We start from the raw sequence: 26,675 nt of genomic DNA, 5'->3' as shown, positions 1-26,675 counted from the left end.
TCCACATTCCTCGCCACGCACCGGTGCAGACGGAGATAACATTCATTTCACTGCTCGGCAAAAGCAGCATTATTAAAGTAATTGTAATCGTCGAGTGCACAGAGACACTTTACCTCTGATATAAAAGGACGCTCTTTCACACATTAACCACACAGTGTTGCATAAACCGATGTTAGGTTAAGAATTTGCAAGACACGAGGGGGGTGGCATCCCGAGTCATTCATTCCACTTCTGCAGACGCAGCGCGACGCTTCCCGCAAAGTTGCTTCAGGGAGACGACTCGACAGCCGACATCGCGCGGAGACAAAAAACGCAGTAAGTTGCGCTCCCCTCGTAACGTCGACACGTCGCTGAGAACGTAATTGTTAGTGCGAGATTTGAAGCTTTCGTGACTGCAAGGATTCAGACTCTTAGGTTTTTTCGGTAAAGTCACGTAGGTAAAAAAAAATAGAAATAAAGTTACAAATCACTTTATTTCTATTATTATTTCTATAACTTCTATTTTTTTTTACCTATGTGACTTTACCGAAAAAACCTGAGAGGAATTGTTCGTGTCAATCCGCGGCGCCGCCTGGGTAGAGTTCGGCGGGACGAGGAGGGCAGCGACGCGGGCGAGAGATCTAGGATACACGGCAGGCTCTTGTTTGACACACTGGGCCTGCTCTGTAGTGCCCGAGCCATAACTTCAACGCAACATTACAAAAGGCAAGCGCCGGCTATTCGCACTAATGCTTCTAGGGACGTTGTAGCGGGTGTTTGGAAGACGACACCTTGTTGTGAGCGATTGCGTGCTCATTGCGCGATGTCGCATGCGCTTGCAATTAGACGGTGCAGTGTCAACATTGCACAGGCACCAGGGATGTGACAGATTCAAGATTCATGCTCAACAAAGTCATGCACAGTCGCGTTTCTGTTCGGTATACACTTTATTACATGAAGTTATGTCATTTGCACAACGACGCAGCGTGTTGGTTTATATATTTGTATATGATTTTAAGCTTTCGTGACTGCAGGAATTACCCTTTGGTTCTTTCGGTAAAGTCACGTAGAAAGAAAAGAAATTAAATAATAGAAGACGACGTTACAATTGCAACACAAGCAGTCGTCATCAGGTAAAACTAAATTTGAGAGAGACAAAACACAAACACGGAGACACACAGACACACAAGCAGAGAGAGACACAACATAGACGTGTGTCTATGTTGTGTTGTCTCTCACTTATATATGTTATGCATTTGACCAAATTAGCCGGACTATGCCTCATTCTGACAGGAACATGACGAGTAAACCCATCATAACAAAACATAAGTATATTATACAAAAACATAGCAAATTTCCGAAGAAATTCACTGTGGTGCTTTTGACTTGGATCACATCAAAATATTTGGTCATTTATATACGTTTCTGAATTCTACAGTATATTGTGTACAACATATGATTCAATGCACTGCGTTGTCCACACGTGGCTAGATTGCAGTCATGGCGAAAGTTGGTGAGGCTATCACGCTCTGCAATGGTGCTAAGATGCCCATGATCGGTTTGGGGACGTGGAAGAGTGAGCCAGGCAAGGTGAGTCATGCATCAAACATCCACATTGAACTGAACTCTTTATATTAAGTTTGTATAACATATTAGTTAATCTCTACAGTATCTAACTCAAGCCTGCAATCACGTGACTTATACGCTGCCACTCCCACTCAGAATCCCTCCCTTCGCCCCGCCCCCTGTCAAAACAGAAGCCGCTTTGTCCAGCTCGCTTCTACTTGCTCCATCTCTCTCCCACTCTTCCCTCCCCTCTCATTACCCTCCCATCCCTGACATCTTGTGCCAATAATTCCCCCTCCTTCTGGTGCTCCTTTGCTGCTGATCATCTTGAGCCGTGCCCACTTTGACAGTCATTTTGCTCTGCCCGTTTGCGGAACTTTCCTTCAAGGAAAAATAGCAAAGGCCCCTGCCACTTTCAACAGTATGTCTAAATTTCCCATTATTTTTCTCCATATGCATGTATGTTGAACTTCTTTCGCACTGTACGTAGCCAACTATGCTTTCAAGATAGAAAAAAACTAAACATTGTGTGTTTTGAGCAGGTTAGATTTTTATTGTTAGGCAACTATTTTGAAATATTCTACTAATGTGTAAGCATAGTTTTGAGCTTGCACCTGCATATTTTACATAAGACATTACACCTTATCATAACCAGCCACTGCAGTCTTTTTTACCTTTTATTTCCTGGGCAGTCTCCGCAAACCCATCTGGCCTTTGCCAATGGTAAAGTGTTTGTGAAATTTAACGAGCCGTCTTCCATTAGAACCTCTGTCACACACATTTAACCTTTATGTCAGGCATCAAAACGTGCCTATACCTAAGTACGTTTCATTCAGGGTCTGGTTTATGAGCATCTAACGTGGATGTTGGTTGAATGAATGGCCTTGGTGAATTTGTATCATCAGTAGAGGAGTGTGGTGTAGAAGTTGCTTGAAGAATCTGCATTCCTGCAAGGTGTCTTGGAGTACCTTTATTATAACAATAAGCTCGTATAAATATTATATGGGTAAGAGCTTTAAATTGGCTTAGTTTATTTAAGAAAACAAAGTATGCTGTTTGGAGAGCTATAAGAGCTAAAGGTAAGATGATGCTTCAGAACTTGTAAGATGAAACTTGTCTATTTAGAGGTAGAGGCTTCAGAATGGTTTGATGACACTTGCGACACCTAATTTTGCCGCCCACATTTGATGAATGTCGTGCTCCACTTTATGTTCATGAAAATTGTCGATGGGGTAGGGATGGTACGCAACACAGCAGTCACGATTAGTCAGTTTCACCTCAGTGATCTCAAGTACCTGGATCAGGTCAAAAATAATTGGATAACACATTTCAGCTATCTGTACATTTATTCAACGAGACTGGATACGAGGGCTGTAAGGTTAGGTGTGTTGCTGAGTAAAGGAGCTCCTGTTTCACATGAGTCAGCGGGAAGTTGGAGTTGGGGGAGAGTAGAGGGGTTTGTGCACTGTATTTAGGTGGTAAACCCCGAGGCTGAAAGGAATGTCAACAGGCAAAGTTTCATCATAAGCATAGGTTGTTGGTGAACAACATAAACGACTGTATAATACTTTAGAGTGTTAAGTTAAAAGCTGCGGTTTTTTTATGCATATGGAATGTTTGTGTTACTGCATTTGTTGGACAGTTGATATGACAAAGCAACTAGAAATTATAATTTGGCCTTTGAGTGCAGGTACATGCAGAGTTTGCTAGAAATGTCATGGCAAGATAAGGTAAGAAACTTGGGATTTTTTGAAAAACATGTGATACTTTTTTATAATCCTATAAAGAGAAGATTCTGATGGCTAGGCAATATGTGCAGGTTGGACACATGTAGGTTTGCTGAGACAGGTCAGAAACTAAGGGGAAGACCTATAACCATCTGGTGGGATGTGGTAAGAATACATCTTGGATGGTTTATAATGGTTCTGTAACAGGTTGGGGATCAGGCAGAAGACAGAAAGTCATTGTTGTTGGTATGTGACCCCTTTAGCTTGATGAAAAGTGTGCTCAATAAAACTCTTGTTGTCTGCTGCCCTCCTATCATGACTGTTGTTGTCCACAATCATCTGTTCGTACAAGACATATAGGATGTACCATCTTGTTTGTGCATAGTATGTTCTTGACTGTATTTGTATGTTCATGAACGTTCATGCAAAATTGTACCTGTACATGTGTGTCATGCATTTGCAGCATTTACCGTATTTGTTGCTGTGACCGCCAGGTTACACTGAAAACCTCCGCCTGTTGTCAGTCTGTGAAACACTAAATATTTTTAAACTTGTCTTGTGCGGCAAATGTGTGTATGTATTACGTATTAAGTAATCTTTAGTTTATTGCAATTGCTCTTTAAAAAAAAAAATCTGAAATGTTTCTAAAGTCTTAGCTTACATAACTCCTAAATGTCCTTGTTTTAGGAACAATGCATGCAATGGCAAAAAAGCCAAAAAATGTGCAGAAGTCTGGGTACATGTTTTGAAAGTGTATCTATTTTTAAAAAAATTCAGATTCTCTCAATCCCATGAATTTAGAAGAGTGTACACGAATACGTTTCATTTTTTAGGTTGAAAGTGGTATTGGGAGGAGCAGTGGCATGCAGTGGTTATCAGGCTAAACATTAGCTCTGCTGACCTGGTTTAAATTTCAGGCCATAGCTAACAATCGTGACGAGTAATTTCTGAATTGGTCCTGGGGCCTCCCCATTCACCAGCCCACATTGACCAATATGGTGAAGTATCATAAGACAGCCCCAATGACTGGCATGGTGTGGGGAGCCTTCATCCAGCAGTGTATGGACGATGTGCTGTAAATTATTACTCTATCATAACAGAGTTATATTTTTAGAAGGAAGAAGTATTTTAATCATGAACGAAAACATGCCTTATATCTCAGAAGCCATAACTGCTGATTGCAGAAAAGTAATTATCAGCTAAATTTGCATTGCTTTCCACGTGACAGAATTAGTGAATACAATATCACAGTGCTTTAAATGTTTCATATATAATAGAAGAGATGTTTGTTCAGTGAAATAATTATTTGGATTGGAATTAGATCATGTCTGGTATGTGATTAGTTTAAGAGTATTTAAAATGCATTGGTAATCTCCGTCTCACAACACCAAATGATTATTCAAATGATTGTGTGTATGCTAGCCGTACTGTACAATCATACTTTTTCCAAGTTTGTACAGCTACAACCTACAAAGTACACTACAGTAATACAGTAAAATATGTTGGAAAAGCTATCTATTTGAATGCACAGTATTATAATCCATAAATGTAGGTCATTGATATTTAATGGAATTTTTTTCTGTAGTTGAAATCTGCATAAGCTCTGTTAATTATATTATCATGCTTGTGTAATGACAGGGTGACACCTGCTGGCCTGGAAAGGGAATCACGGGTACGGGCACGGTTAAGTAACAACTAATCAGAGAAGGAGGTGTATCTGGGGCAAAGGTAACAGGTGGGGTTGGCTGAGATACTCCGGCAACCTGCTTGAAGGTTCCATGAGAGGGCGTGGCCGGAGGCAGGGCCTAGCCACGCCTGGGGGGATATAAGGGGGAGCGGACCCGGGGCTCGGGGTTCGTGTGTGGGGTCCTGGGTCCTGGCTGCGTCGCTGCTTGCCGACACCTCTCTCCGTCGTCCGGCCACGTGGAAGATCTCCTGCGTGGTTTACATTGCCGTCATCGTCACGCCGCCAGGGGTAACCAAATATACTTCCAAAATCATGAACAAACACAAGATCCATCGGTGAAAGACAAGATTCCTGATATGCAATATCCTGGCATCTACAAACTAAGCTGTATCTGCGGCAGCAGTTACATTGGAGAAACTAAGCGACATGTCTCGGACCGTGTCCGTGAACATAAGGCAGATTTGAAACATGGTAGGACCAATACTTCTGCCGTGGCTGATCATTATTTTAAAGCGGCTGGCTCAGACAAAATTGATTTTTCTAAGACGATGGTACTTTGAAAGCCTACTGGCTATTAACAAAGATTCGTTCATGAAGCCATCCATATATACACACACAGAGACAATTTCAACCGAGAGAAAGGTTATAGACTCAGAAATCATTGGAAAGATGTCATCATACACTTTGGGTCATGACTTGATTTGTGTTTTCTTGTCAACCTCCACCGTCAGCAGTGTGGGTGTATGGAGTGAGGTGCAATGCTTTGATTGGTGTTGACCTACTGCCGGTGTCGGAGCCCTCTCCTACATTAACATTAGCTGCCCCGTCCATCTCTAAACCTTTATAAACAGCTTGCTCTCAGAGGCTAACCTCCCTGTTCCTGATGACGACCGCTTGTGTTGCGATCGAAACATCGTGATATTTTTATTCACTTTCTTTTTATTATTTTATTGTTATTATTTTCTCTATCTACGTGACTTTTCCAAAAGAACCACAGAATATGAATTCCTGCAGTCACGAAAGTTTTAAGTTTCAGTTTGGTTAGGAGTTTATTCAGCCTATCATATCTTTGGGGTCAATAAAGTGAGGGCCATTTTTGTGGGGAAGTCAACATTGGTTGTTGGATGATAAACTCCCCACCGTCATAGGATGTGGAATAGCCAACACTGGTGCAGGGTTGTAAACAGGAGATGAGTGGGAAATCACTTTGACTTTTAGCAAGAGGTGCTTTAGTCAGCAGTATACAAGTCAAGCATTAGTGAGCAAACACATCCCAGAGAAAAGTTATATGGTTTAGCCGTGAATGGGCTAGAATTGCCTGGAGTCGGATAAAAGGTGAAAGGTTACTCAGAACAGTGGCAATTGAGTTATCCAGGAGACTTTGGACCTATGTGGTAGTGGTTGGAAAGATAATTCAAAAAGGTCAAACATTTTACCTGGCTGCTGTCTGGTTAAATGTGTTTACTCTAAAGTAACAGTGAACATAAATCCTCAGATTCCACAGTGTCATCACACATTTCTTATTGGTGTTTTTTTTGTAATATTGTCAGCAGTTCTTGACTGAGAACGACCTTTGTTCGGGTTTTTTACTTGTTTTTGGAGTGGAGAAAGTCGTTCATAATTACACATCCCCCTTCAATGTTGGATTGCTGATTAATAGGCACGTCATGGTTCACCTCCCACAGGGAATCAAGGAGATGTTAGGGTTCAACTCAATAATCAATTATATTTTGTCTGGTTTGTGCTATTTGCCTTGTAAATTCCATCTAGTTTCTTTTGAATTGTTTGTATATCCTAAAGATAGGTTATGATGTATGCTGATTTTAGCATAACGAGATTATCGTTAAGGGGAGTGTTGTGGTTTATTGTGTTGGCAGGGCAGTTTAATTACCTAAATAAATAACTTTGAAAGAAAATGATCAAGGACAGTGGGTTAGCTAGACAAGAATTGAAATGGACACCCAGTGATTGGCAAATGTGTTAAATACCTAAGCCAGGATTGTGTAATACTGTAACAGGAGACTTTGGAAGGTAGCTGACAACTATTAAATATCTGAAGGATCTAGCAGAAGGAAATAAGTGATTCTGAAGTGTTAGCCATAAGAATATTTTGACTTTGTACTTTATATTAAATTATATGTCGGGTACAGTCGTGTGTCAGCAACTGCCTGCGCTCATCTTTTCCACAATAAGTCAGATGACTGTATTATAACGAATTACTTTCCCTCGTGATATAAAATAAGGGGTAGGTGTTTATAATTTATCTGTCCCACTTTACATCAAACACCTCTAAAATATTTTTTTTTCCACAGGAAGGCCATGTTTGGATGGCATTGCCGTTGAATAAAAATTGTGCAAGACAATAGTAGCACCCATTTGCCATTTTGAAAACAAGTAAACTTGTTCAGTATTCACACGAAATGGAACTCGACGCTATATCAAGCTTATACGTCTCTGTATTGAGTAGGCACGCATTGAGTCCTCGATTGAGATCGGTTCTTCAACCACGGTATGTTAGACCTTTGGTCAATTAACATTGCAATTACAGCAACATCTTCTGCAAAGCTAGAATTAAATATTGTGAATGCTATTCTTCGTGAGTCTATTGATTGTGATGATATTCATTGTATTCAGATTACACAGTTACACAGTTAAAATGGTAGTTGACCCTTTGTCTGCAATACATGCAGCAACATTGTATGGCTGATATTCTGTTATACTCAGCCATATTATATATGACTCGTATTATCTGTGGCAGCTGTAAGGCTTGTGGAAACGCATTTTCTGTGACCCTATGCTTTCTATTATTAACACATTGTCATTGACCCCCTACAGCGTGTCTCATTATCCACCATATCTTCAAAGATACGTGGAGTTGTGTGGCAAATGTATCCTTTTACCCACGGCCTGTACCTTCAGCCATAATTCCCGTTATCCCCAAGTTTTTCACGGATAAGTGGAGTCGTGTGGCAAATTCATCCTATCATCCACGATTATCCGTGATTATACCACCCGCAGATAAGTGCAGTAAAATCACAGATCAGAGGAGTTATTTTGTATATTTAAGAATTGATGATTTACAATTTACATTACAGCCATTGCAATTTTATGTAAACGATACATTTAGGCTAATGCGGTGAACGCATCTGTACAAACGATAAATTCCCCATGAGAAGCAATTTAAACGAGACGGTAATAAGACAACGATTTCTTTTTTTAAACTCCATTTATCACCCCAAATTATGACGCACGTCACTGGGAGGGGTGAGTGAGTGTTTCATTTACACGTTCACTGTTGAGGCTGTCCAGAATCAGGTGTGGTGGGTCATGCCTGTCATCTCGCGACTTTGGATGTCAGGTTACTGAATCGCAGATTCGAGAGCTGTATATATGTGAGACAAGCTTTTTTTGAGACATGAAGTGGCTTTAAGGAGCACTAGTATTACAAACCTACTTTTCCCGTCTTTGTGTGGCGTTTCTCCGGAAATTCCAGTAACTCTCTGCCATGTACAAAAATACTTTAAAAAAGTAATTGGTCTAACATTCCACGCAATATCCTTCAAAGGACGGCGTGAGATTCATTGAGTTTTTCCTGGTTAAATGTAGATACATCACTGTTGAGAAAAACGCATGCATAATTATATATGTATCATAGTGGTCGCAGACACATTAGTTATTTAAATATTATTTCAACACTTCTACGGAGCTTATGTGGATGTGAGCTTATGCAGTCCAAAGCTATGACTCAAAACTTCTCAATCACATTGCATATTTGCCATAAAATGTTGTCTTTTACGCTCAGCCAACACTGGTTTAATTCAAATGCCTGAGGCATTGGCCACCGCAAAGGGTAAATACTTGTACATCTCTGGGATTTTTACTTCGGTTTGTTTGGGTATCTGATGAGTGTCTATGCCGACAGCCTCATTTATGAAGTTCTAGGTCTGTATTACTGTCTGTTTTTGGAAAATGATAAATTGATGAGATCCAATTGGCATAATAGCTATTTGTGAAGATTGGTTGCAAGGAAACAAATGGTATTTTTAGAAATGCACCTTCAACCAGTTGTATATTTTGGTCAAATGACATAGCACATTTTCACTGAGTAAACACTCACCTGGGGTGTTGGCAATGGCAAAGCTAAATACAGAACTGCTCTCATCCATTACTGTTTTCTGCAGCCCTATTCATGTTCCAGATTTTACCCGAAAATTCATAGCGGCGGGGCTTCCTATTACGTGCTATTCTTACGTGGATAAGAAGAGTTCTCCTGTCCCATACTTACATTGTCATTGTGAAATTCCTGCATTGTACTGTGCAGCCACCATCTTTGGGCATTGATGCTGAATCGGTGAGAACCTTGATGATGAACCTGCTTGGCACTGTGAGTCTCAGACCCAGTCTCAGGACTTGAACCTGAATCAGAGCTCTGGCACAGCCATTGTGAACCCACTGTGAGAGACGCAGAGACCAAGAACTTAAACATCTTATTTCGGATGTTCTGGCGCACTGCTGAACATGGCCACGATGAGCCCCTGAAGACTTCCATTCACCCCCAGACGTGGATGCAAATTGTATGATTAAAATCTGCACATATCGAGACAAACCATAATCAGAGAAAATACTACAGGCTGGAAAACAAATCGTTTATGCACTCGAATTGTGTTATTGAAGTGACAATTTGTGTGTTTCTTGCATTAAGCAGTGCTTTGGCTTTTGTCTACATATGTAGATTGTGCAATACCACGTAGACTGATTGCACAATAACATTGCGCAATTACATCTTGTTATAAAGCTAAATACATAATTTTAACTTTGCAAATTTTTGGGCAGCCCATGAGCCTTCATACCCCCTTAAATCTTCCACAATAAGATATCTTGCTACCAAGTAGAAATGGGAGGATTCTGCATGCTGCACACACAACGGTGTCCATGAGTACTGTATATAGATCCAGCTTCACAATCCTAGTGAAGGTACTGTATAAGGTAAAGGTGCAACCCTGCAATTATTGTACTGGCACTTGCCCTACTCCTTGCACGTTCACCACACGTCCTTTGTCAACCCAATGCTACTTTGAAAGCCTCCCCATAGGAGTGGCTGGGAATTGAGCACGGGTCAATGTGTTCATAGCACGGTGTGCTAACCACTGCACCAGCATTCCCGCAAATTAAGATCGTGAGCAGACAGCATCCGTATCTTGGCATGTTATCTAAAGCTTTCAATACAATACTACAACAATGTCTACACTTGTACTGTATAACCAGGCATGCATACTTTGAAGGACACATTTATTGTACATTTCACTTTTTTTCTCTCCAAACAGTTCTGCTTCGCAAATGGGCAGAACTGTTTATGTAAGCCCTAGCCTTGTGACGTGGGTGTTGGTTCAGGATGACTTGCATTTTTTTGTCCAGCCATCGAGAAAGTTCTAATAGCACTCGGAGGCACACACGCACATCCTGTGCACTCACTAGGTCACTCGGGGCTAATATGCTGGTAATAAAAGATGCCCAACCTGTTTGAACATCTTTAATTTATACATCTTTCTTGTGTGGGCTAGTCGTAAGCAAAGTCATTGCCCAAAATAAATAGTTGGCTGCTATAAAAACGCCTGTGAGGAACTTGTGATGGTCTGGGGAGGTTGGTTATTGCATCGGAGGATCATTAATGACGGCGATGGCATAAGGAGGCCTGCATCCAACAGTGGATTGATCATGACTGATGATAATGATAAAAAAAATATCCCATATTTATTTTTGATGAATGCTGGTGCAATATTTTCTCAATGTCTGTGTTTAGGTGTTGGGAGGTTTCTCTCATTTTCTATTGAGATTGGCAACATAATACAGCGGTGACTTGTTACGCCGCATGTGTAATTTCTTGCTGTCGGTGCATAACCTCACTGGCCAGAAAACAAGTATGCCCTCTGTGTGAACTCTTCCATAAAGTGCAACAAGCTCATAAAAGGGTAAGCAATTCATGATTTAAATTCTGCATTGGGAATTATCGTCCGCAGTTCTCAGTAAACCACTTCACAGTTATTTTGGAGAGGATAGGATTAGTCGTCACATGTTAAAAATACAGAGAGCGTTGCATGTTTCCATGGTTAAAATATTGAAATTTGTTGCCTGTGTGTAAAGGGAAGGAATGGTGGTGCAGTACTTGGCGCATTTAGCGCACTGCACTATGAACCTGGCAACCTGAGTTCATCTCCCAGCCAATGACTGACGTCAGTGGCAAGTGATATCTGAACCATTCCTGGGGCGCCCACTTCACCAACCTGCATTCACTAGCGTGGTGAAATATGGTCAAACAACTCGCATGAATGATACGGCATGGAGAGACCCTCATACAGCAGTGGATTGACAAAGGGATTTACATGTACTTGGTGAGAGTGACTCACACTGGTAAGGTTGTGTTTCAAATCACGGTTGGGGGTTGGCTTAGCCGTCTCATTCCTCTGGTTTCGATAAAATGACAGGCACACTTTTTGTACTGGGTGCAATTTTGAACAACAGCCATATACAGTATTTCCAATCGGCATAATCATTTGTTCACTGCAGCTCAACAGTGGTAGTTCTGTTGAGAGGATGACCCCTGTAATGAGAATGTGCAATGTCCACTACTATTTCAGGACTGTCCACATGAAATGAGCACTGCCCCAGTGCTTATTTGAGCAATAAACCACTTTGACTTTCTTTTTTACCCCTGTACTTGCATTATTTTTTAATGTGAAGAAAATGTGTATATTGTGCATTAAGCACAGTGTGATTGATAATTTACTCATAGGATTCCTCCAGTATAAGTGCATATTCTGATTCTGATAATCATGAATTTAAGAGCTTATTTAAGGGTACTTTAGGCAGTGCACCACACTTGTATTTGAGCTGCAGGAATGAAGACAGCAGTTCCGTTGAAGGAGAAAATGTTTCGTAAGACATTTAAATTATGTTAGTGTTGCCACTCTTTAAAATTGTGTTCATCTCTCTGCCAGGGGTTTGACTCCTGTACCAAACTTTGTTATTATTCTTCTTCCTGGAATTTCCCCAGTCATTTGGGATCTGCCTTCCAGGTCCACTTTCTCCACTCAGTCCATTGTGCTTCATGTCAAGGCCCACCACTTTTAAACTATTTTGAACTCTTCACCGCCAAACTCTTTCACCGGTCGAGTAAAAGAGAAGCAAAGCAGTGACATGTGTGAGTTTGGCACCATGTACCTCAGCAGAAAGTTCCAATGGCAGAAGCAGGATGTTGGGTAAACCATAATCAGCAAGGGTGCAAAGTAGAAGAAGATAAGTCACTTTTTTATTGTTATGGATAAGTCACAAGATTTTGGTGCATTTGTAAGGGAGTTCACACAAGTCGTCCTGGTAAGGGAATTTTAATATTCCAAACATCACCAACATGAACATTTGCGGGGCATGGCCACACATCTTTACGGCAAGACTTCTTCTCCCAGAGCTGCTCTTTCTTTGTCTCCCCATCCCTTATATACCCTTTTCCCTTTCACACTTACTGGGGTTATCCCCTCAAATGTCCTATCTCGTTTTTCCTGTCTTCTTGCCAGCACCCTTCTTTAATTATTTTTTTATAGGCGTGGTCTCTTGTCTGCTATGTGACCCCCACATTCAACCCCAAACGTGCCCTCATGAACTCTACACATTCATGATCTGTGTCACTGACTCATGATTGACTAATCGAATAATTGTATTTACCCAACAGCAGATTATCTGAGACTGAGCTTTGTCATGCTGATCAGTCGGCAGAGTGTCATGGGTGGGGTTATTTAACTGTCAGGTTAACCTTCAGCCTGCAGTTAAAACTGGCTGTAAGTCAATAATATTCCTTTTTTTGCGGTTGCACAAGGCATTTTACACTTCCAGAGCCTCTTGTAAATTTACACAGATCCTAGAACAGGATTGATGGTTAAGAAGAGTTCAGAGACCTGAACAAAACCGTACATTTTTATGTCAGTGTTGGCGCCCACAAGGACTGTACTTATGCATCAACTTTAGCAATTATCCCTAGGCATGGAAACCTTATCTGCAGGGAGAGTTTGGAGACAGGTACTGAGCATCTGTCCCTGCCACCTATCTCTCCCTGAGGACCCTCCACACAGAATTCAATTATTTTCTCTCAGACTGGAGTGCCGACGGGCTCAGCCGCTTGGGTCTTTTTTAATTTTGAATAGATTTGACAAAGATTCTACTTCGTTTATTTTCTTGTTCCAGCTTCATTTAGAATATATGTATTTTCAATCTACATGTATTTTCATTGATTTAATGATTGCAAATTATGATGCATTAATTATTTTTTTTCATCTCGTGACACCCAGGGCTGTAACGCCTAGATCCCAGAATACTATGTATGATTAGGAAGCACGAGGCAGCCTAACCAAAACCATGGATCATTTCACGGTGTATAGTAAGTGTACTATTGACATGTATAAAAGAAACACACAATGTAAAAAAAACACAAAGGCCCAGCCAGTTGAAGATGTTCTACAAAACATTGCCAAGTTATGCACGTGTGACTTCTCTTCTAACACGATCGTTTTTGCTCAAATTTTCAATTTGTTGTTTTTTTTAATCGAATTTATATTTGCTTCATCGCGGTACTTTATATTTCATTAAATAACTTTTGTAATTTCGGTGACCCAGGTCGCTCTTACAAACAAAATTATCCTGGTCGCTTGAAGTCCGCACCTGGTTAGACAGCAACAAAACAACCGAAACCAAGTCAAGATGCCACAATTGAGGTGATGCTGTACATTCGGCGGCCGCCACCCAGCGAGCTCCAAGTGGTCTCTTGATAAACTCCATCCCGTTGTCAGTGCCTCAGAAATATGAAACATTTGACTGGTGTGGAGTCCTACCACTCCCTGTCGGAGGGAGCAGCGCCAAACGTGACAGCTGGCTGGTTTAGCCGGGAGACTGTTCTGGTCATCATGGCAGGCCATCTTGCTCACAGTACCAGGCAATGCCAAGCTGCTTCGCTTTGTGTCCCATTTCTGTCAGACCGGCGCGCTGTCCACAGATGGCCTGATATTTTAGCTGTTTTGTTGCGAGTTCGGTTCTGTCTTCCTCTATTCGCCATGATCTCGAAGGTTCCTTAGTAGGTGGCCAGACAAAAAATTGGTGTGTGTTAACCTGATTGCCTCAAACCGGGAAAGATGTCCTGGTTTTCCTATCTCCCGGCCTCATTGATGCCAACCCTCGGCCGGTGCCATTACAGCCTGACCTGTTGTGCCAGCAGGTATTTTTATGGAACACACCCTTGGATTGCTGTCATGGCAATTGAACGGCAGCAGTTCAGTCATTTAGGGCTTGATGTCGCAGTCCAACATCTTCTCTTAAAATGTCTCCGCCCTTCCATCTGGTGAGTTTACAACTCCCACTGGTGCCACTTCAACCGTTGGTGTGCTGGCCGCGGCTTGTACCGTGTGTCTTGCAGGTTGACCACCATCACTACATACCTGATGGAAAATGTTTTCATAAGGGGTGTTCCACAATGGCCCCGAACGTCGTAAGGTATTTGGCTATCTTGGCATTCCATTTAGTCCTTTGGGGCAAGTTACTGGGCTCTTCAAGTCTTTTTGGGAAGGCTGTTTTTGGCTTTCCAAGCAGGAAAAGGCTACTGTGCGATTCAGTTTGCCTCCCTGGAACTGCCATTTGTGACCCTCTGACCCAATAGCAGCCTGTGATGAGAGATTCTTGCCTCTAACGATGGAAATTTTGATTGCCCATCACCTTGGCCAGGCGAGTGCATGTATTACAGGTGCTTATGGCAGCACATCTGTTCCCTATACTATTTGTTTTTTTCGGTAAATAAATAATAAATCACGACGTTTCAACCGCAGCACAAGCAAGCGTCATCAGGTGGAAAGATACAGCAGTAGAACTGCTGAACACGTCGTGATTTATTATTAATTTTTCTACCTACGTGACTTTACCGAAAGAACCAAAGAGTATGGATTTCTGCAGTCATGAAAACTTCAAATCTGTTCACTAATTTATAACGAGTGGGAAGATTTGCTTACCTCTCCTCAGTTTGTACTGCAAGTCCTTGTCTGATTTTCATGTCAACCAGGATTTGCCTTCTCTTTTCACCAAGCCATTCCCACTTCCACGCACAATTGCATAGGCTTGACCTGGTTCGGGCGCTATCTCTTTAATTAAAGTGTCAGGTGGCTTTTACAAAAATCCGACTGGCTGTTCGTCTTTCATGCCAGGCAGCAGCGTGGCGAACTAGCACCCAAGCAGCTGGTCGCAGCTGGTCGCAGCTGGTCGCAGCCTGGGTGCGGGAGTGAATCCAGAAAGTCTATTTAACACGTAGGCTTTCGCGACCAATATTATTCATAATAAAGGTTTTTGGGTTAGATCGCGTACTTAAGGGATTTGGCCGGGTTGGCCACATGCACGCCCACCATTCCACTCGAATAATGGCAGTGTCTTGGGCTAGTAGGTCGGGGATACCATTGGCCGCAATTTGTCAGACAGCGGTCTTGAGTCCCCTTCCAAACCTGCACTCAATCTATTGTCTCAGGAGGGCCGTTTTGGCACGGCAGTGCTCTTTCCATTGTTTTCCTTTTTTGTGGGTTAATCAAGTAACCACAGGGCTTTCGTGCTCACATTAAGCCCAGTTGACAGAGGTAGCCACCACCCCACTCCATTCCCTCCCTCGTTTACCTCAATAAACACACTCCTGGGGTGTCGCATTGTCTCCTGTGGTAGGGGGTGGGACGTTGGGGGCTTTGATTGGTTTTGTATTGTTTGTGGCATAATATCCTAAGTGTGGGAGGCTGTGTGCGTGTCCCCGAATTGTTTTCTTTGACAAGGTAGCACTGAGTAACGGGGCCTGGGGACCTGTGAAATAGGGTTGGGGTTTGGTGCCTGCCTCTCTGAGGAGAGGGGGGTAGGGGGTAGGGCCCCCACTTGTCAAATGTTTGAGACTTTGAGACACTGGCACAGGATGTAGATCATTAAGTGACCTTGAAGTGTGGCGGTGGCCGCCTCTGAAAACGGGGCCTAACGTGACTTTTAACGTGAGTACCAAAGCCTTGTCTACACTTGGCACTCTAAATTAAATAATTTCAAGACTATTAATGATTCAATAAAAAATACGCTTTTTTCTTACCATTAATTAATCGAATCAAGAGCTCCCATCCTTCAAATTATCATCAGTGGCCTTGAACAGCCATGTGGAAGGTACAGGAAGTATTTAGCCGTCTGCAAGAGATAGCAAGAGGTGGTTTCCTGGCATCAAAGATGAGCTCTTAAAAGAGATAAATGTAGGCCTACAGGAGAGGAAGATGTTCGTCCAGTCTCACCATCAGCCGCTGCATGACTGATGGAGATGAGAGCAGCTTCAATAATAATTCACATGGCAGTGCATTGTGCTGACCTCTGTGTGAGTATGACGCCCAGCTGTATTTTATGCCACACAGGTGAAGGCAGCCGTGGCGTCGGCGCTGAACTCGGGATACCGGCACATCGACTGCGCCGCCGTCTATGGGAACGAGGCGGAGGTTGGAGAGGCCCTGATGGAGTGTTTCGGTGCTGGGAAGGTGCGCCACACGAGCCAGGCGTGGTCGACACCAGTGGGCAGAATGGTTCATTGGAGATCAATAGCTGAAGATGTTACTGTGTGTGTATATATGTGTTACCAGGTAATTCCCATTGAGCTTTTATCTCATTGTCAGAATCGATCTGGCCAAAAATGATAGCTCAACGAAGTGGTTTATCACGTGGAAATATATATTGCAGAAAAATACTCTTCGCGCATGTTTCTAAATGTGGAGGGAAAAACCGGAGGACCCGGAGAAAAATCCACATGATCATGGGGAGAGAGACACGCAAACTCCAAATATACAGCAGGCGTCAGGGTCGGGATAGAACCCACGGCCTACTGTATACCAGAAAAGGTAGTTAACATCTTTCCACCGTGGCGCCCCATTGTCATCGTCAAAGCTGTCGAGCTCCCCACACCTCGCCAAGACTTTCCACAATCTGCCTTATCTCACAGTTGCTGCAGAGTAGATATGTGCCCTCCAAGATTACAAACTTGCACGTGTATATGCATGAGCCCGTCCTCTTATCAGATGGTATTTCCCAGGATTACCCCAGAATTGGTAGGGTCTGAGTCCTGCAATTGCATAACCGGAACTAATAAATAATCCCTCCTCTTACAATTATCTTGATGTACATGTCGCACTATTTGCACAGCATCTTGAGGTGCTGTTTCATTTCGATAGTTTATCAATCCAAATTGTACTGTACCGAGATATGTTTTGCCGCAAGATCTGTTCACGTGAGACAAGATTAGCAGTCACTTTATTCTCAGTAAAAAAGACAACGGGTTATTAGTTTAGACACAATACAAGAGGGTGCAATAGTCCTGAAGACCTTGATAGGGTCGTCTAATCCCACGTGCTACAGCACCACTGATGGTGATCGTTTTTATCATATGTACAGCAACATGTACAGCTCTTTTGTCAGTCCACTGCTGAATGAGAACCCGTCGACACCGTGTGGGTCGTCAGGCTTATTTAACCAAACTTAACCACACTAGTCAGCGTGGTTTGGTGAAAGTGGGAAGCATAGACCTCCGATTAGCACAGTTGTCTACATCCAGTGTGAAAGAAGTTCAACATAGATAGACATCGGGGTAGAGTTTAGTACTTTCACTGGACATCTGTGAAAAAGATCTTCATCGCTCATCAGAATCAGCAATGGATTTGTCTGCACTGCCATCTGCTGACAGCATAGCTCAGCAGCAGGCCACAGTGGTTAAAGCCGGTTCTCCAGTGAGGGGATAGTCCCAGGCTGGTCACCAATAACTCTACACAACAAAACCATCGTGTTAAATTTGGTTGTGCGCTTCATTTGGATAAATTCCAGCTCTGAGAATTAAAAATACCAGTTTGAATTTGTTTTTGACGAACATTTCTCTCAGTGGCAGAGAGGGTGGCAATGTGATTCCCCCTCCTGTGTAGACCAGAGGTCACTTGAAAGGGATCTCAGAGGTAGCTCTGTGGCATCCAATTCTGTGGTTCGTTAAGTAACATGAAGGGTTGTACAGCTTTCCTTCGCTTTATGCGGGTCCGGTGTGTGCGATTTCGCGCTGTATATGACAAAAATTTGCTCGATGTGGTTTGAATTCACTCATGTACAGCTATGCGGTTCGACGTGGAACAACATTGTGTGTACTCTGTGTACAACTTCACAGGCAGGTATCTGGATTTGTTGCAACCTTTGTTTGGAATGCATCTACTCCAGCATAATGTGTGGGAAACCTGTATTGTTCTGGAATAGCTTCCGATGGTACCAATGGCACAATCGGGATAAAAATGTGGAAAAAGACACGTAAATGCTGCTTGTTTGTCAGCACAGTTTCATTTTACCTTCATATTTTTGTTTCCCTAACGATCAAGGCAATCGCCCGGGAGGATGTGTTTGTGACGTCAAAACTTTGGAACACCAAGCACCACCCGGAGGATGTGGAGCCGTCGTGCCGGAAGAGTCTGCAGGACCTCAAGCTCGACTTTCTTGACCTCTACCTCATTCACTGGCCCCACGGATTCGAGTAAGAACCTGCCAGTCCCTGCTTCCATGAGCGCAACCCCTGGGTTTGTAACGTTGAATGAAAAAAACCCTTTTATTTATCAGGTAAAGCACACTATACTTTGTTTCTTTCGGTAAAGTTGTTAAGGCAGCACGATGTCTGCTGCCTTGTTAAGACAGCAGACATCGCGGCTATCGCGATTTTCACCTGAAGACGATGGCTTGTGTTGCTATAGAAACGTCGTGATTTATTTTGTTTTATTTCTACCGACGTGACTTTACCGAAAAGAACCAAAGAGTATGGATTCCTGCAGTCACGAAAGCTTCAAATCAAGATTAAAGCACACTATTAGCTATTTTTCAGAAGCGACCTGGCCATAAATGATAGCTCAACGAAGTGCCTTATAGTGTGGACATTTATAGCAGCCAATTACTCTAAACACGTGTTTCTACATGTGGACGGAAAAACCGGAGGACCCAGAGAAAAACCCATGTGACCATGAAAAGAACATGCAAACTAAAAATATACAGGCGTCAGGGTCAGGATCGAAACCACGACCTCCTGCATACCAGGAGAGGGAGATAACATCTCACCACAGCGAGCACCCTATCTTTCAACCGACATCTGGGCGATTTCTGTCTAGGAGTAGTTTCAGAGTGATATGTGTCCGAGTTTCTTATAGCACCATGTAAACGGCGATTCTGCTTAGACGCGGCGACATCGCCTTCCCCAAAAACGAGGACGGCACGGTGCGCTATGACTACACGGACTACCGCGAGACGTGGCGCGCCATGGAGCGCCTGGTGGAAGGCGGCCTCGTCCGCGCCATTGGCCTCTCCAACTTCAACAGCCGGCAGATCGACGAGATCATCGCCATCGCTACCGTCAAACCCGCCATCTTGCAGGTAGCTAGAACGAAAATGTGCACATAGCGTGTTTGTGTGTGATGTGAAAATAATTAGCAGTGGCAGGAATCGAGCATTTAATCCTGTCTAAACTGGCATGCAAACTTCGCATGCACTCGGATATTAGATTGGCAACAAGTTGGCATGTTTACACCCAAGTTGGAGTTGTGTAGGGGTTTAACGCTGTAACATAGTGCATTTAAAGGCAAGCATTGTGACATCATGTAAGTTTGCAGCTCTAAAATTTGCTCGGCCACAAGGTGGCCAGGACATAGCAGTATAGCAATTTGGTTCATAAACCCGTCTTTGTAGACCTGGTATGTGCACGTTTTGTTCACTTACTACGGTATAATCTCACCTGCAAAAACTCATTTAAAAAGAAATGGCTAAACATCCCAATTCAGAGTCCTACTGAAAATGTCTTGAAACTCATTCTTCGATAATATTTTTGCTTGAGGGAATTATGGTCGGTGGTCAAATATAACAACAGTGGCAGCCAAGATGACGTATACCGAGGAGATGGAGCTATGAAATCAGCTCACGTGCAAGTGCTAGGTGGATTTCTGCATCTCGTTGATAGAGGGCAGCAGCTTGGGGAAATCCCTCATCCAGCAATGGATTTTGCTGTCATTGTTTGAACATGACTTTGTTTCCGATTGGCAGGTGGAAAGCCACCCTTACCTATCTCAGAAGGCTCTGCTGACTCACTGCACGGCACGAGGGGTGGCCCTCACGGCCTACAGCCCACTCGGCTCGCCCGACCGCGCGTGGCGCCAGTCTCACGAGCCCGTCGTGTTGGAGGAGCCCGCTATTCGCTCGCTTGCCGACAAGTACGGCAAGTCCCCCGCCCAGGTCATCATTAGGTGGGTGGGTGTGTGTGTGTGTGCACGTCTGAGCGATCGCGCAGCACTCCAAACCCAGTGACCCGAGTTTGATTCCCACTCATGGCCAACACTACTCCTGGGCCTCCCCTGGGTCAACTTGGCCTTAAATGAGTGCCTGGTGCAGTGTGTAAACATGAGCATTGGGGAGACAAAGGCAACCAGGCATGGTGCATGCCACCCACTCATGTGCCATGCCGGCCTTCATAGGTGCTCGCTAACAGCACTTAAACTAAAAACTAAACTATTTTTATTTTACCAGGTAAGGCCCACTGAGCTATTAGCTCTTTTTTAAAGCAACCTGGCCATCAATGATAGCTCAACGAAGTGGCTTATCATGTGGACATTTATAGCAGCCAATTATTTTGAACGCATGTTTCTACATGTGAAGGGAAAAACTGGAGGACCCAGATAAAAACCCATGTGCCCATGGGGAGAGAAACACACAAGCTCCAAATATACAGCAGGCATCAGGGTCAGGATCGGACCCACGACTTCCTGCATACCAGGCGAGGGAGATAACATCTCGCAACCACGGCACCCCCAACAGTCTGTCAAGGCTATGCGGTGGACCTTGGCCTTTGTGTGTGCATGTGTGCGCGCTTGGGTAGTGCCATTCCACTCACCATTGTGGTGTCCGTTAACTGCAAGTCTGTTTTCAATATTGGGTGGATTAGCGATAGGGTATAACCCAATCACTCCTGGCTGGCCTGCAGTGAATCACTGCCGTTCGGTATGTGTGTGTTTACATTTGTTTGTTTGCCTGAGTTTGTGTGTGCATTTGTTTATTTGTATATTGGTCCTGTTTGGTTTGATGAATTTGTTCAATTTGGTCAGAGCATAAAAAATATACTGATGTAACACTAAATAAAAGTAAGTGTAATAATATCCTGTTTCCTTATTGTGGGTGAAGTTAATTGGCGGAAAATTGTGTTTTAATGAATCAAGACCAGAGCTGCCAAAATGATTTATTGAATCTGCTTTTCAATGATGGTCTTGGAGGTAATGCATGCCACAGAAGACCGTTAGTGAATTACAAGCTGCTTGACCAAATCATTGTTTCCATTTGATTGGTAGGTGGCAGGTACAACGAGGTGTCTTGGTCATCCCGAAGAGTGTAACTCCATCCCGAATCGTGGAGAACATTCAGGTTTGTTACGGACACTTATATTGCACTGAGATTTGTACATTTTTTTACTTCTCACCTGCTGCTGTTAATCACCGTGGTTCTGTTACTATCAAGGGACAGAGCACAGTAGTCATTTATCGCGGAACTTCCTACATTTAGCAGCGCCTAGGGGCACATCAGCCACTGTGGGTGTCATGGGTGCCCATGACCTGCGGTGGTGCACCCATTCATACTGCTGGGTGGATAGATTCGGGAAGGGATTTAAAACACGTGCCCATTGAGCATACTAACAAATGTACTCCGTATTTTGTAGTTGTGCCTGAGCACCACTGCCAATGTACTCGCTCAGTTTTTCTGCCTGATCTTGATGTTCAAGGCTTGGTTCGTGAAGCATGCAGTGGTGAATTTGGATGTTGATGGCTGTGAGCAGGGTTATTCACCATGTGTGTTATGCGAGCAGGTTTTTGACTTCGCTTTGACGGAGGAGGAAATGGATCAGATAGGTTCCCTCGACAAGAACTGGCGCTACATCGTGCCCATGATTGAGGTATTGCGATTTTTGCTGATGCAAAGGAAAGCTGAAATGTTAACATTTAAAATATTTTTTTTAGTCGGTTAACTTCATCCAGTTATAGTTTTGTTTTTCTATTCTTTGGGTCTTTTGGTAAAGTCACGTAGATAGGTTCAAATAAAATAACAACTACGACGTTTCGATTGCAACACAAGCGGTCGTCAGAAGTGCTTGTGTTGCGATCGAAACGTTGTAGTTTTTTGTAATTTTCTTTCAACCTATCTACGTGACTTTACCGAAAGACCCAAAGAATATGAATTCCTACAGTCACGAAAGCTTGAAGTCAAGATTTAAAGTTTAGTTTGTTGTCCTTCCCCTGCACGTTTAGCACGTATGGTTACGTATGGTGCGAAAGAAGTTCAACACACATACAAATTAATAAATATGTTTTGGTGGCCAGTTAACCTTTCTGCTATTGTACTTAATTGGTAAAAACCGCAGAGCATATCTCTCTCCTGCCAGGCTCGCACCCATTTGCAGGCCAGTGCTGCATACACCATGTGCTGCATGAGGGCAGCCGCCACCGGGTGTCCACTTCGCTTGCAGACAATTGGATTGGTTGAGATTACACGTGATGCAAGGCACTCGTGAATTACTAAGGCCTTTTTCAGTGCCCTATAAATACAAATAAAAATTCATTTGGCATGCTTGCTCCCATTCTTACCCATCAAAATGTATGTAGACGCATTCTGGCCAGGTGGCCCGGCGAAAGGGTGAGCAGGTTGCAGTTGGGAGGTCCCGAGTTCAAATCCTGGCTGATGTTTGACTCGGGCGTTGATAAAATTGGGACAACTTTGTCGGGAAACAACAGTTGATGTCCAATGGAGAGACTCGCCCTTGCCGTAGGAATCTGAAACTTCTACCACTGGCTTAGGGCTGCAAAGAGGAGGAGAGCATTGCCTCGATGCTCATTTTGAGCAGAAAATCACTTGGAATTTTGACACGTGCATTCATGCGTTGCAGCCAGTATTAAACATGATTTACATCTCTCGTCATTTGTTGCAGGCTGATGGCAAGATGATTCCCAGGGACGCTGGGCATCCACACTACCCCTTCAACGACCCCTACTGAGCTGGGATTTTCTTGCCTCTGTCGTCCCTGGCAACCCCCCCCCCCCCCCCGCAAAAGCACAATGGAGAGAAATTATTAGATATCTCCGTCCCCACTGCCATCCCCTGCAAATGAAATTTGTGACAATTGTAGGAGACGAATGCAGGCACTGTTGTATGTCCTTTCAAGTTGCTTGACTAATTAACTAAGCAAGTAATGTCACCATGGTGTGTTTTGCATGATTGGCTATTCCGTCAACTTAAGTTTGGCTACATTGGGTTATATTCCAGGGGCATGTTGCACAAAACACCTGAGCTGGACGTTTCCTTTCATTTGTTTGTTTTTGTAGTGGTATGTTGTTACTGCCACGTATTGTTGCCCCTGATGTCTCAAATATTGGCTTCAAGCATACCACTGATTTTTTTTAAAATCCATACCTGATTTAACAATGTTTGCCAATGCATTGTTTGAATGATCATCTCAAGCTTCGATTATAAATGGTATTCACGTCAACATAAAAGTACTTTTCTGAAATATAAATGTTCAACTATTTGATTTACTACGATTTTCTGGAATCATACTGTACACATAAAAAAAAAAGTATTTGTTACTAATTGCCAAATGTCTTGTGAACTGTTGATAGTGATTGTGACAGTTTTTGCTCGGTAGACATGGGGGCTTTTCGAATGTGCAAGAGTGATGTTCATTGATAATGTGACCACACATTTTGAGCCCACAGAGCCTCTGTCAGTTTGTGTTGCTGGCTTGAATTAATCATAACATAGCTGTGCCTTAATCCCACATACAAAGCAGTGTCCTGCATTAGCAAATAATTCCTTTTTGAGAGTTTACATCGTAGGTGCCTGCAATGCAGGCACGTCCCAGAATTTATTCTTGTAGGCGTATTCAAACCTCGACCTTACAGGGTAACAAACATCCACTAAACTCGCCTTCTATTCGTGTAGTCCATGGTAGAGAAACCTTTCCTAAAACCTGTCTGCTCACGTGGTTGGTAGAAAGGTAGTTCAACAGATCAAACGTTTGTGAGGCTTTCATCTAGCAGTGGATTGATCATGACTGACGTATGTGTACATAATTTCAGAATATTGATTCTAGTTAAAGTTTGGTCTTCTTGGTTAGCCAGCATGTGGGGAATTTCTGCCACCCAACTTTCTTGTGCAACTGCAGAAATAATTTAGCGCATGGGTTTTTTTTCACTTTAGATACCAAATTGTTTCCAGTTCTTAACAGCTCACAGTAAAACTGGGCAGCCACAATAATATCCTGCAAAATGAGCTGTTCACAATTTAACTTGCAAGCAGAATACTTCATAAACCCATATTCCATCAGTGTATAGCTGCAGAGCTGTGATGGAAAAAACTGGTAAATTAATAAGGTTCCACGCAGCCAGTTGAGTTATGTTTGTCCCTTGAGCAAATTCTACCGCATACTGGGAGCTACAATCCTCTAGCCAAGAGCCATATTCAGGTTTCGTGTTGTACCATGATGTGGCCACTTGGCCGTATACTATGGGACGATATGTCTGTTTTTCCGGAATGGAGAAGTTGATAGGATGTTAAAATGTTAGCCAGTTGTAGTGGAGTTGGACTGCAATCTTTACTGGAAGTTTGAAAATAACTGCACTGAATTACACTGCCATCTCGGTGGTGATTTGCACAAAACGCTTAATGACATTTTTCTCTTGGCAACATACAGAGGTCAAAAGAAATAGTACAACATAGCAAGGTGTGTTTATTTTGCAACAGGTTGTGCACCTGTTATTGTCAAAGCACGGTGAGGTTTTATTCACAGTCATTTTCTGGAGTAAATTAAAATCCGATTTGTTCAGTGTATAAAATTATAAATGCATTCATAGTTTTGACCATGTTTGCCCACATAAATATTTACTCCAATGTAAAAAACAACAACCTGTGTTTAAACTGTTCCTCTCATAGTCAAATACTTTAGTTCATACACCTGCGCCTGGGCTGCATTATCTGTTCTGTGTTTTTTTTCCTGACATCAAACACGTGCTGAAGATGGACGTATTATGGCCGTGCTGCCATCCTGCTGGAGAGACGTCAGTCTCATGTCATGTAACGCTCCAGTTCTGTACGGTATTTGAATCCAATTGAAATTAAATATTTCCTTCAAAAGGTTTTTGCAGTTGTGTGTTTTTTTAAATCAACATTTTAACACATCGGACACATTTTGAGCTTTTTTTACTTCTAAACTTCCAATAAAGCACATTTGAGGATCTATATACATGTACGTTCATCGTTACTTGAAACATGTTTTGCATTGCCCAGGTGTTACTCTGCACTGGCATCGTGGTCAATTGCACAATAATAACTAACATCCACTCCATCGACAAACAGGAGAACCCGGCGACCCAAGTTCGATTCCCTCTCACGGCCAACATCAGTGGCGAAAATCTGAATCGGTCCTGGGCCTCCCCTAGGTAGACTCAGCCTCAAATGAGTACTTGGTGCAATGTGTAAACATTGCTACTGGGTGTGGTGCTGACCACCCACCTCGTGTGGTGTCCCAGCCTTCATAGGTGCTCGCTAACAGTACTTTCCCCAAAAGTCTGTTAAGGCTATACGCGGGATATTTGTCCATGTTAGAGTTGGGATATTGGGCAAGGGAGGCCTCGGAGCGTGTGGCATTTTGTCCTGAGCCTCCAAAAACCTTTTGGTGTCCCTGTGAATAGCTGACAAACACCCACTACGTGGAGGATGCCTTGGCATGGGGCTCCAATTGCCAAAGTTCTCATGCTGGACAGTGCCACAGAGACTTAAAGCCAAGTCCAGTATAACGATCCAGGATTCAAGCATCCGTACTATTCAGGAGTAGCTTTTGACCCTAAAATGAGATTCGTCACTGGTAGCATTAGATCATCCAAGTTGCTTTCATTAAAGGTAGGAAATAACGGTTCATGTGCTGGAAATCCATTTTAGAAGGCCACTGATGAATACAAATATTGGTGAGATTCAGAAAGTCAAAAGTGGGACAGAGTTTTCATAAGCAAGCAATTGTTTCAAAATGTTGGTCTGGAAGAGTTATAGCTATAGAAGATATTACTTAAATGTACTTTCGTCTGTTTATTGCTTATTTGTTTCCCATAATGCTCCACACAATGGTACGTGAGTTTTGTACAGCCCGGACCACAGATTGCTGATCACCCAACTCACCAGACAGATACGTTTTTTTGTTAGGGGCCACTGAGTGGATACATTTTATACTAGGGAAAGGGAAAGCTGTTGAAGAAGTTGAGTGAGAGTTTCACAATTCTCAAAGATGTGTTGTAAGAACTGTCAGCAATTTTAAACCTTTATGAATTGCTTTTTTTTCGATGCACGATCAGATGAAGTGTGTTTTGTGGTGATGGGCATAGCCTCTAGATTTATGGCATGCTGATCCTTTGACTGGTGGCAAATGGTTCTGACCGAACTCCGAGTGAATGAATGTGGTGGAAGGTTTATCACTTGCTAAATCACTTGATGACCTGGAGCAAAGGAAGGCACACAAGCAGCGCCATCAAAATGACAATTCAGTCTCTCGAAGTCTAAACATTTGCAACGTATTGTTGATATAAATAAATCGATAGAGATTT

General features: G+C 42.9%; 1 protein-coding gene across 3 annotated transcripts; it reads left to right on the top strand.

The window, feature by feature from the left end:
- On the top strand, nt 1–25,218 carry AKR1A1 (aldo-keto reductase family 1 member A1). 3 transcript variants are annotated; one of them, XM_061567480.1, is made up of 9 exons: nt 1–315; nt 1,471–1,569; nt 16,407–16,526; nt 18,393–18,544; nt 19,233–19,428; nt 20,092–20,291; nt 21,387–21,459; nt 21,899–21,985; nt 23,015–25,218. In XM_061567480.1, the coding sequence occupies exons 2-9, from the start codon at nt 1,480–1,482 to the stop codon at nt 23,078–23,080; spliced, it is 984 nt and encodes a 327-aa protein (XP_061423464.1). In that variant the 5' UTR covers nt 1–315; nt 1,471–1,479; the 3' UTR covers nt 23,081–25,218. The 3 variants fall into 3 exon arrangements, with proteins under 3 accessions (XP_061423464.1, XP_061423465.1, XP_061423466.1); XM_061567481.1 differs by lacking the exon at nt 1–315 and adding an exon at nt 535–705; XM_061567482.1 differs by lacking the exon at nt 1–315 and adding an exon at nt 1,094–1,112.
- Nucleotides 25,219–26,675: the final 1,457 nt, after the last annotated feature.

The sequence above is a fragment of the Lethenteron reissneri genome, chromosome 39, assembly GCF_015708825.2.
Source record: "Lethenteron reissneri isolate LAM-NWPU_2019-01 chromosome 39, ASM1570882v1, whole genome shotgun sequence".
Taxonomy (NCBI): Eukaryota; Metazoa; Chordata; class Hyperoartia; order Petromyzontiformes; family Petromyzontidae; genus Lethenteron; species Lethenteron reissneri.
This window is presented reverse-complemented; position numbering and strand designations above follow the sequence as displayed.